The following is a 12130-nucleotide window of genomic DNA, read 5'->3' on the forward strand; positions in this document are numbered from 1 at the left end:
CCTTAAAAGGATGAGAGACCCCCTAACCCATTAGTAGAGCATGCACTGTACACACAGTGATGGAGATTTTAGGAATAGAAACTAGGAGGAGTTTTCTAGAACCTTCTGTAGCCTACAGTCAATAAGTGGGATTGTCAGCCTGGATGCTTTGGAACGTGAGGAATGGGAGCCACTCCCCGGACCCCCGGTCGGTTTTGTTTATGCTTTATATGAACCTCAATTATACTGAATTACTTACTGCCAAATTTTGTATATTCTTAAATATATGCACTTTGATTGTGTTCATCTCCAATACTTTAATTGCCATCTCAAATACTTTGATTGTATTCATTTTGTTACTATTAAAAACTTATTATTAAATTTAATCTCGTTGCTTGATAAATTGGAAAAACAGAACATCATTCACAACAAAAGGCTTCACACTCTCAGTGCCAGGAGCTGTCCTTGTGCACAGGGCACATCCTCTTCACGTGGATGAGGCTGGAGCTCAGCTCTGTGTCCCAGTAGTACTCTGGGGACAGCAGCCGTGTGGGTTTGTGCTGCAGCAGGTATTTGTTGAGGAGGCTCTCGTGGTGCCCCCGAGCCCCGATGCCGATTTCCCTGTCCTCCATCACCCCCCCGAAGCAGGCTGTGCTCAGTTTGTACACCTCGGACACGCTGCCCCCGTAGAAGCTGGCTGTGTAGTGGAAGTCCCCGTGGCCCTCGGGGCTGGCAGCTGGTGGCCCAGGCTGTGTCCCCTGGGCTCTGTCGTCGTGCTGGGGGCTGAGCTGCCAGGAGCTGATGGTGGCCACCAGGGCATCGATGATTTCCACCCCGATGTGTGCCAGGAGCTGCACGTCGATGTCCATGGAGAACAGATAATCCACCTCGTGCTGGAGCCGCCTCTGGATGAAGGAGCTGAGGATGTGCATGCGGCTCCTGCAGGCGTCCTGCCAGCCGGAGCCGCTCTGCACGGGGATGACAAACACGCGGTTCTCAGGGGACATCTGAACGTGGGACACCTTCTCGGGGCTGTCTGTGAACAGGTAGAAATTCACCTGGTGCCCAGCAAGGAAGTACTTGTTGGCAGATGTCATGAACCCTTCTATGAACTGGACATATCTAAGAGACATGGAAAGAGAAGAATGGAGAGAGGCTCCTCCTGCTGAAGAATGACAGCTTTTCATTTCATTTGCTTTGTCTTTTTCTGTCTGTTGATCCTCCTTACAATGTTAGTTGCATATCTGTCAATGAGCTCTGATGAATGCTCTAGGTCTGGGGAACATTCAGGAATGTGAAAGCTTGGCTTATAGAAGTTACTGTGCTCAAGAATTAATGCACAGGTAAAAGAAGGAATCCTCCCCTCTTCTGAATTCATTACACAAACAAACAAACAAACAAACAAACCCCAAAGCCTTAATTATTTTCTAACCTATTTTTTTCAATTATTTGTACCTGGAGTTAATTGTCTTACCTAAACCAAAGTAGCAGCTGACAAGTCTGTGTGTTTCTCTCAAGGCTAAGGATAACTGAAGGATGTCTGGGGTCAGCTTTATTTAACACAGCTGCTGCCCTTCAAGCCTTCCCCACGCTGCTGCACATTTTACCACATTTTAGTTTTCACTGTGCACAGAACCTGTGCCTCCCACCCAGTGCTGCTCTCTCATATCACTCCATGATGTAAATATTTTCTTTCATCCCTCCCTTTTACCTGCTCCCTGCACTCTTCCTGCAGTGAATATTTAATTTCCTGGAGAGGATCATAGAGTCAACAGGGAATCATGGAATGGTTTGTGTTGGAAGGGACCTTAAAGCCCATTTCATCCCACCCCTGCCATGGCAGGGACACCTTCCACTGTCCCAGGGGGCTCCAAGCCCTGTCCAGCCTGGCCTGGGACACTGCCAGGGATCCAGGGGCAGCCACTGCTGCTCTGGGCACCCTGTGCCAGCCCTGCCCACCCTCACAGGGAGGAATTTCTTCCTAATACCTGATCTAAATCTACACTCTTCCACTCCAAAGCCATTCTCCCTTGTTCTGCCACCACCCACCTTTGTAAAAAATCCCTCTCCCACTTTCCTGTAGGTCCCCTTTAGGTACAGGAGAGGCTCTGGGATCTTCCTGGAGCCTTGTCCCCTCCAGCTCAACAACCCCAACTCTCCCAGCCTGTTTTCATAGGAAGCTGAGATATTTATCAATTAAATAGTTTTGATTGAAGTACCTGAAGTCACTGTGTAACTCTAAAGTGCCAGTGGAGACAGAGGGAGTATAGCTCTTCACTCAGAAAATCAAAAAAGAACCTCCCCAAAACATAAGAGCTGCAACAGCCTGATTAATATTTTTACTAGAGCTAATATTTTACCTTTGAACTCCTAGAGAAACCAAATAAAATCTCAGCCTTACAGAATTTTTCTATTTTTTAGTGCAGGATAGAGGGAATGGTTGTTGGTAAAAATGTAGCAGGAGCTAGAATTTTTATTTCAATGGATCAAAATGCTACTTCTATTTCCAAGGATATTTTTGTCCTGTTCAAAACAATGTCCCAGCCAGTTGCCTTACTTTGGAAGGTGACACTCACATGTCACATTTTTTCCAGTCTACCTATGCTCATATTCAGTCTTTGGAATGTTTCCCACTTTTTCTCCATGAGCAATATTACAGCAGGTGAGAGGCTTAACTATTTGACAGGAAATAAATGACAAACCAATACTTTTCAACAGCAAAAGTGACCACTCCAGTGACCAGGTTCTTCTGCAGGTATTGAGCATTCAGGATGTCTCTGCTGAATGTGCCTTCCCAGACTATTGGAGCCAGCCATGGTGTCAACACCAGCACGTCCTGTCTCCTGCAGGGGGTGAGGATGAAGCGTTCAGATGGCCCAGGAAATTCATGAAGACAAACACAAACTTCTTCAGCACAGATGTCTACCCCTGAATTAATCATCCCAGCCAGCAAAACCTGAGATATGAGCCCCCTTATCCTGGAGCAGACACCTGAAATAAGTGACACTCCTTGATTTTCACCCAGCAGCTCCCACGGTGTTCGTGGCTGTCACTCAGAACCTGCTTTTCACAATCCATCCATTCCTTTACCCAGAGCTCAGCACATCCACCCAGTGCCCCCAGCTGCAGAGTTCCAGATGTGCAGCTCTGCACCCTCCTGGGACAGCAACTGCACCACAGGTCCCTGAGAGAACCAAAGGTCCCTGATTGCACCACGGATTTCTCATTGCACCACGGATTTCTGATTGTATCACAGGTTTCTGACTGCACCACGGATTTCTGACTGCTCCAAAGGTTCCTGACTGCACCACAGGTTCCTCATTGCACCACACATTTCTGACTGTATCACACATTTCTGGCTGTATCACACATTTCTGGTTGTATCACACATTTCTGGTTGTATCACACATTTCTGGTTGTATCACACATTTCTGACTGTATCACAGATTTCTGCTCCTTCTGCTCATTACCTGTGTGTTGATGGAGGCTCCTCAGCTGAGCTCTTGATCTCCTCCTCTTTTGGAAAGAGCACTCCCTAATTCCTTTGGGATGATGGACAGGCATTTCCCTGATGCTTCCCAGGGTGTTGTTCACTGGTTTATCTCTAACTCAGAGGAACATCCCGTTCCCACAAGGAGTGGAGTTTAAAAGTTTATAACTGTGCTAACAAGCTCGGGCAGGCAATTTTCCAGAGCAGATGGAGAGATTGCTCAGCTGTGCTCTGAGCAGTGCAGCTCCCTCAGCCCTGCCTCATACAGACAGGCTCCAGCCCCTCCAAGATCCTTTGGTCAACTCTCTCCACTATGGCCACACCTCTTCCATGATTTTTTATTCTGTTTTGTTTTTTTTTTTTTTTTTCCTAGAGCAAATGGCTCTGTAATAGGAAATTCCAGAAAATAATTTATCCCAGTGACCTCAAATGTTCATTCCACAGCATTTACACACCATGTATGATGCTGTTACCACTAAAAATGGTATCAGCCAAGGCCTCTTGTTTTTTAGCTTCTGAGGTGAGTGGTGACAGAGGATGCAAAAAAAGGAATTAAGATTTTCAGCATTCACCATAATCTCTCAGTTTCCTTTCTGAAAGTAACAAACTAAAGATTCTTCATCTATGCATTTCTAATGGTTTCTGGAGGAGTTGCTTTTCTAGTTAGACATCCTGTCCTGACCTGTTCCTGAGAACAATGAGACATCATTAATGAAGCCAGAGGAGTCACACTTACCATGGAAGTGTCAGAGAGGCTTCATGTAAGTCTGATTTTCTGTAAATGAGGGAGAAATAAAAGATATAAAAATACATCATGGCACAGCAGTTTCAGATTTTCTTTTTCTGAGAGATGAGCCCCACAAGAGACCTTTCAATGTTTCAGCAGAGCTGCCCTGACATTCAGTGTCAGTGAGTATCCAGTCAGACTCCAGCACAAACACTATTATATTATTTATATTAGTTCATATACAATGTGAACTACAATTAACAGACTACTCAGCTGGTGTAAATAGAGCTGAATGCAAATTAATATTTTTTAAAATTACTTTCAATGTGTCTTGTTTCTATGGTGCATCTTTGGAAAATTCAGTTTTACTTCTACACAGTGAGAGAGCCTGGTCCAGTAAGGCCCAACACCCTGCCCAAATTTTGTATTTTTCTGCCAGGTTTATGTCCTTAGGACACAGAGCAGAGGTCACTGCTCTCCATTCTCATTGCTTATTCAGGTTCCTGTAGATCAGGAATGGAAGGGTCACTGAATGGGAACCCACCAGTCCTGATTCCCAGATTTTCTACCAGGAAAAAAAACTGGTTGTGTAAAGAGGAAACACTTCCTGAAAGTAACAGATTAAACAGCTAATAGAGGGAAAATAAAAGAATCACATATACACAAAACCAGAAAGATATCCAGCCATATTAACATTTCTTTTTCTAGTGGGGGAGTGGTGGTGATATCAAAATGCTGTGTCATATTTTAATTTTTTAAATTTCAAATTAATTACAAGAAGAATGTATTCTTTTTGTCATATTCCTTTATTGGCACTAAAGTTTATTTCTCCCCTAGTCATATATGCTAAACTCCTTAGAGCAGCATTTCTAGAGAATGACACAACAGTGTGTCTTATAAAAGAAGTGATGAAGAGGGGAAACCCAAGTCAAAAAAGCAGTGGGGATAAGAAAAGTGTAATTCATGACACAAAAAAGAGAAAATAGTAAAGTGTGGCTCAGTTAAATGAAACTAAATATTAAAAACGCAGTTAAACTACGAGGTTAAAGTCTTTCTTGCTTCATTATCCAGAATCTGTTAGTTTTTATCCAGTTTGTGGACAGCACCATGCAGTAGAGAGGAAGGCTGGGTGAGTTCCTTGTGCACAGAGCCCAGCTCCAGGTGTCCAGAGCAGGGGGGATTAATCTGCTTTTTCACTGCATGGTTTTGGGGGAGCTGCATCAATGGATTCACATTTGCCCATATTAAACCTCTGGAATCTGAGCCTGCAGGCCACTGCAGGATGGTTTATATCAAAATGGAAATGAGCACTGCTAGGACATGGATCCTGAGCTCCAGAATGGGTCTCTGCAGCTGAGTGCTGTCCTCATGGCTGGAATGAGAGCATGCAGAATGAACTCACAGTCCTGAGTCCCCTCCTGGCGAGTTTGCACGTTCCTGGTCTCTGCTGGGGGAGAAAGGGTGGTGGTACCTTGGACAGGATGAGAAAGCAATGAGTCAGTGATAAAAACAAAACCCAACCTCTCCTCCACTTCCTTTGTGACTGAAACTACAAAACAAAGCTAACAGAACTCACAATTGTGAGATCAGGTGTTGAGGATTTGCAGATCTCAGCTGTTTCAAGGCAGATGTTTAGCCCTAAAGTTATCTGAAGATCTGTTAACTCCGAGGATCTGGGAATGATTTAACTTGCCCAAGACCAAACTTGCTCCAAATGAAATGTGTCTGCTTTACAGCAGAGCTGGGTCTCAGCTGTTGTTAGGAGCTGAATGTGCAGTTGCCTCCTGGAGCAGAGTGTTCACAGCATCACTCTGCTCTGGCCACTACGTGGGATCTCCTCTGATGTGAGCCTGACTGGAATTTTAAATAAAAACGTGAGCATTTGTGCTGGATGCTCTGCTGCAGAGAAAGTGTATGGGTGAAAATCCTGTGTTAGTTCCTCCAGTTGGAGCAGATCTTCAATATTGTTCCAGCAAACTCTGAATTAACCCCACCTGATCTGATTTCAGGCTCCAGAGCCCTGAACACACTGTGAAAGCCTGACATGAGAGCCAGGGGAGACTCACACCAGCCCTGGTGCACAATAAACTCAGCTGGATCCACTGCACAGAGCTGTGGGATGTAAACATGAAAACACACCTGGGCTCACAGGAATGTACACACACAATTAATCATACTTTGAGAATTTCACAGAAGAGGTTAAAAGTGTCCACACATTGCTTATTTTCATCTGTTGAATGTAAAAGGGGATTTTGAATTTAGCTCTGTGTAAATGCTTACATTGTGTCTGCCTAAGTATAGGTTAGAAAAACCTGCCTCAGTCTGGGCAATAGAAATATAAGCTAATTGAGAATAATTATCACAGGTTAAACACCCACCAGATTGCACCAGCAATTCCTGCTGTCACTAGAATAGCCAGCCCATGTAGTTTTGTGATTCGCATGTCCTTAGTGCTCCAGAAAAGATTGTGAACTCTGCATTGACAGTAAAGTGGAAAAAAACAACAAAAAAATTAAAACAAAAGAACAAAAAGGAAGAAAATACTGTAGTTATTAAATCCGAGTAAGTCTTTTGTTTTGCACTGCAGGTCTGGCCATAATATGGAGAAAAATTAGATTTTCTAGATGGAAAGTTTTACGTCCAGGTATTTATAATACATACTACATCTTTACAATAGATATGCTACACTGAGCTCTCATTTTAAAATAGTATAATAAACCATTTTAAATTGTTCAAACCAATCATTCTCATTTCAGATTTTCTCTGAATCAGGTTTTATTTTTTCCCCCAGCCAGTACCCTCTCTGCTCTTTGTCTTTCTTTCTCTCTCTCCTTCTGTCTTCTCTCTCTCCCCCTCTGTTTTCTCTTTCTTTCTTTCTTTCTTTCTTTCTTGCTTTCTTGCTTTCTTTCTCTCTTTCTCTCTTTTTTCTTTCTAGCTCTCGTTTTTGACCTCACTTCCTTGGATTCCTTGGGCTGTCTCCTCTGTCTCTCACTGCTGCAGTCTTTCTTTCTAAGTTGAAGGTCACAATCCTCTTCTCTAGCTCAGCTTCTCCATCCATTCTGGAGCTGTTCACATTTTCCTTTGTGCCAGCCTTCTGAAAAGTCTCTCTGTACCATTTTTGGGGTCGATGTTACCATCCCCTGCTTCCAGCTGCTCCTCAGCATCTCCCCAGCTGTGCCCCCTTTCTCAGCCTGACCCCAGCCACAGCAACACAAACACAACCCAACAAACACAATAAATACAACACAAACACAATACAAACACAATGAAACAAACACAACACAACACAACAAACACAACACAATACAAACACAGCACAACACACACAACACAACAAATACAACACAACAAATAGAACACAAACACAACACAACAACACAAACACAACACAGTACAACACAACAAACACAACAAATACAACACAAACACAACACAAACACAATAAAACAAATACAACACAACAAACACAACACAGCATAACACAACACAACAAACACAATACAACAAACACAACACAAACAGCACAACACACAACAACACAACAAATACAACACAAACACAATACAAACACAACAAACACAACAAAAACACTACACAACAACACAAGCACAACAAACACAACACAACAACACAAACACAACACAGCACAACAAATACAACACAAACACCCACCCGTGGTTCTTCAATCCTCACCCCTCAGCAGCTGCTGCTCTGCTGGGCTCCCACTCCTGCTGGAGCAGCCCCAGCACAGATCCTGCTGTGTCCCTGCTGTGTCCCTACTGTGTCCCAGCCCTGTCCCAGCCCCGGGCTCGGGGCCAGCCAGGAGCCTCCACCCAGCTGCTCACCTTTCGTGGGTGTGCTGTCACCTGAGCCCTGGGGAGCAGCCAGGAGCCTGAGCACACTCATTGCCTGCATGGGTCACCTAAAAGCAGAGGCCAGACAAAATCAAGGCACTCAAAAGCAGGTATATTTATTGGATATATTTATTTATTGAAGGGCCTTCAGGTACATTTTGGGCAGGCAAAGCCCCCCAGGGGCTACACCCAAAAATGGACCATGGATCATGAGTTTGGTTTTCACATTTTTATAAGTTTGGTCCATTTGCATATTGGTGGTTAATCTTCCAATTACAGCTTCAGGTAATGAAGTCATTTACTCCCAGTTTGCTCCCCCCAACTCATTTTTGTTTACATTTCTCAGGCCTGAGGCAGTGAGGGGTCCTTGATTCCCAGGCCTGGAGAGGAATTGTTGTGTCTGACAGAGTGGGAAAGCAGCAGCTCACACTGTACATGGAGTTTAGAGTTACACACTAAAGAATTGCAGGATTACAAATCTATGAAAAATATAAAAGCTAAAATCCTCAGGCATCACAACACTCAGATTTCTGATGAGCAAGAAGGCAATTGCCTAAACTTCCAATGTGGAGAATTTTTTTCTTTTTGGAATGTAGGTTTTTTGTTAGAGTTGTCCTAGAGGCAAATATCTGCAATACAGACATTTCCAACTACACTGAAATGAAAGTTCTTGTAGTCACAGGAGAGAAAGAAACACTTTAAGGTAATTTTATAATTAATTTAGTCTTGAAGGAGACATTTAGATACACCAGAGCTAAAGGATGCTTAAGAGATCAACTCCATTGAGAGTTTATCTTAATTTACTTATGGAAAATATAGCTGTCTGCAAAGAATTATTCAAGACCAACATAAGGTGATTCTGTTCTGTTGGTGCCAATGTGTTACAGGATGCTTTGTCCTACATGCCTAAAAATGAAGCTCACTCCTAATTTAAAATGCTGGGAGGCAGAAAATGTACAAGAAATAATGAAATAGGTGGGCTAAAGAAAGGGTAGGTGAGTAGCAACAAGAAAATAAGACATAAAAATGAAGGTAAGTGGTCACATATGCAAAATAATTTAAACGTTTTGCAGAGTTCTCTTGCACCTAGCATTATTACTGTTTACATCCCTGAAAGATCATTAATTTAACAGAATACTGAGAAGCAGGAAGAGGGGATGAGAATTAGCAGGCCACAGTTAGACTCACAAATACCCAACTTTTCTGAATTTCATCCTCCCACTCTGGTCTGCAGGCATCCTAAAGTACTGTGTCCAAAACTGGTTCTTGTTTATGACTTTAATTCTGCTTGGTACAACTCTAAATGCCTATCCCCAGTTCCAGCTGCTGTCCTGAATTCCATCAGAGCATCAATACAGAGAACAAACACAAAATCTGCCTTCAAGTGTGCTGTTAATAACACCCCCATGTCGGAACTCTGAGTTTTGAGCTTTCTGTGCTTTCTGACACTGATCCCCTGTAGAACACTGCTTTTGACCTGAGGCCTTGGAGAAGGCTCCAAATTTGAGTGATGGAGTTAGAGTCACTGGTGTGCAGTTAGAATAGAAATGTGTAATATCACATGGTGAAGGGTTTGGAATTTGGGGTTTTAGAATGCAGTAATAGGTATGGGACAAGATGGAGGCTTTTCTTCCTTCTTGTTCCTTCTTCATGATTTCAGGTAGTAGTTTTTGGTTGGATAGAAAGTACTGCAGTGTGGGTCACAGGTGTTTGGTTGTTGGGTCAAAACTATAAATAATATAGATGTTAGCTTTTAATAGGATAGTTAGCCTTTAAAAGACCTTGTAACTAACTAGATCTATTGACATTTTTACTCACTTTTTTAGCTTGTTAGCTAGAAGTGCTGCAGAACTCTCTGTACTATGGGTAAGATTTAATAAACAACCAAGTCTGAACAAGAAAATCCATCTCCTGAGCATTCAATCCTGACCCTGAGTGAAGGCAGAAGAAGAATGAACTCAGCCACTGGTACGTGGAGGCACCAAAAAGGTGTGACTGCTATTACCCCCCAAGGATCCATCCCTGATCAAATTTACCTGGCATTAAACCAGAGCTGGGGTAAAAACCCATAACTCACAGAGCTGATTGCTGTCAATTCACCACATCACAGAATTTCACCCAGCTCCTCCCCGTGCTCTGTCTCACTGCTGGGAACTTTTGGAGATTCTCTTTGAAGAATTCCAAGTTGTATTACACTCCAGAAAATTGTGTTTTCAGTTCCATGGAACAGACTGTGTGAGTTCTGGGATCTTTAACTCTGCATGAGGCATAAAGGTGTGTTTAATGGACAGCTCAAGATTCCCATGGATTAAGTTAGAAACTGAATTTATTTGCAAAAATACAAAAATACATGCAGGCCTGCCTGCAAACACAGCAGGTCTCTTCTGGAGTGCTTCACCATTTTTTTTCCTTTTTGTTTGACAAAATGTTGAAATGAGGCCTGAACATTCTGACTGTCTGCCTGGGATACTTTCATTTGCACTCTACTTCCTATGAAAATCAGATTTCCAGAGATGAAGTCTTAACTTTCCCAAGCAATGGATTTTGCAGCAGCACAAAGTTGAAGTTCCTGTGGGCACACATGGGTGTCTGGGATACATCAGCTTTATTTTAATCCTCTGGAGAAGGGAACAGATTCTCAGTGCCTTGGGTATCCAGACCATCTTCACAGATCTGGAATATCCCAGAAAATACAGAGCTGAAGATCACTGAGCAGGGTTTGAAAGATGCACATTTTGGAAATTGAATCCCAAAAAACTTGGTTACTTTTGAAGGAGGTGAAACCCTGTGCAGACTCTTTTCTGTTGGCTTTATTGGGAGTTCAGTCATGCAGCTCACACCTGGAAATCTGCACTCTCCTCACTTGTATTTGGGCGTCCTCTCTGGGCTGTATCTCACTCTGAGCTGTAGGCACGAGCAGGGAGTTGGATTTCCCTTCTGAATGGTGTCTTTCACACCTCAGATGTTACTGATATTTAATGCTTGGGTACTACTTTCTCTGTGGAACCTCCAATAATATTCAAGACCAGTGCAATAATTAATTAATGTATGGAGAATTGAAGGCAGAGGTAAGGGAAGAGTTTTATTGGTCAGAGCTACCAGCAAAATACAAATGTCCTGAGTTGTAGCCTGATGCCCTGTCACACTGACAGCAGTGACTTTGGAGAAAGAAAAAAATAAATATGAATAGTGCTACAATAGCTGGTTAGCACATCAAAAAATTAACAAGCAAGCAAACAACCAACCACCAGCACAGCAACACCTTCTGTGAGGTTTAGACAAAGGAGGGAAATTTGTTCCCTCTAATTCTGTTCCCAGTTCTCTTGGGCTTTGAAGGATAATATCGTGAGAGATATTTTAGCATCCTGGGAAATCTCAGCTCAGCTGAAGAGACAGAAGGCTGCAGGAGCTGCTCCTGCTCACAGCTTTTACAAACCTGGCAGCTTCCAGCCCTTTGGAGAGAGAGAGAAGCAAAGGGGTAAGGTCTTAGCTAAAGGAAAGAGAGAAAGAAGCAGAGATACTGATGTCTTGTTCAGACAAAGAGCATTTATTTTCTTTTTCTCTAGGTTTGTTAGAGGTGTTTCTTCTCATCTGGTCTCACCTGAGCTCTGAGAATTCCAGCATAAACTGTGAGTGTCTTGGAAATGGCATTTCCAGCTCCTATCAGGAACTGCAGTGACAGGACAAGGCTTCAAAGTGAAAAGGAATAAGTTCAGATCAGATACTGGAAATAAATCCTTCCCTGTGATGGTGCTGAGGCCCTGGCACAGGTGCCCAGAGCAGCAGGGGCTGCCCCTGGACCCCTGGCAGTGTCCCAGGCCAGGCTGGACATTGGGACAGTGGGAGGTGTCCCTGCCATGGATGGGGGGCACTGGGTGGGCTTTGGGGTCCCTTCCCCACCCAAACCATCCTGGGATTCTGGGATTCTGTCATTCTGTGAGGAGTTTTCAAGAGAAGCATGGGCATGTTCCTCAAAGTGTGAGAGAGAAGAGACAGGGATGGCTGGGAAAGGAAAACAGAGCTGGACTCAACAGATTAAAAGACGAGAAATATGGAAATTTCTTGTTGTACTTTGTGTGC

General features: G+C 43.4%; 1 protein-coding gene across 1 annotated transcript; it reads right to left on the minus strand.

Moving 5' to 3' along the window:
- Positions 1 to 377: 377 nt before the first annotated feature.
- Positions 378 to 6639, minus strand: LOC106863999 (histo-blood group ABO system transferase 2-like). Its single transcript, XM_014893586.2, has 5 exons — positions 6575 to 6639; positions 5599 to 5667; positions 4206 to 4244; positions 2688 to 2822; positions 378 to 1101 (listed from the first exon to the last, which is right to left on the minus strand). The coding sequence occupies exons 1-5, from the start codon at positions 6637 to 6639 to the stop codon at positions 426 to 428; spliced, it is 984 nt and encodes a 327-aa protein (XP_014749072.2). The 3' UTR covers positions 378 to 425.
- Between the last annotated feature and the right edge of the window lie 5491 nt (positions 6640 to 12130).

The sequence above is a fragment of the Sturnus vulgaris genome, chromosome 27 (genome assembly GCF_052056855.1).
Source record: "Sturnus vulgaris isolate bStuVul1 chromosome 27, bStuVul1.hap1, whole genome shotgun sequence".
Taxonomy (NCBI): domain Eukaryota; kingdom Metazoa; phylum Chordata; class Aves; order Passeriformes; family Sturnidae; genus Sturnus; species Sturnus vulgaris.

What these genes read in the sequence shown, in the direction of transcription:
- LOC106863999 (XM_014893586.2), bottom strand. Translation starts at nt 6,639, where the DNA reads ATGCGAATCACAAAACTACATGGGCTGGCTATTCTAGTGACAGCAGGA. An exon ending in CCAGGAGGGGACTCAGGACT is followed by an intron (nt 4,245 to 5,598) that starts GTGAGTTCATTC and finishes CCTCATTTACAG; the next exon opens with AAAATCAGACTTACATGAAG. An exon ending in GCCTCTCTGACACTTCCATG is followed by an intron (nt 2,823 to 4,205) that starts GTAAGTGTGACT and finishes CACCCCCTGCAG; the next exon opens with GAGACAGGACGTGCTGGTGT.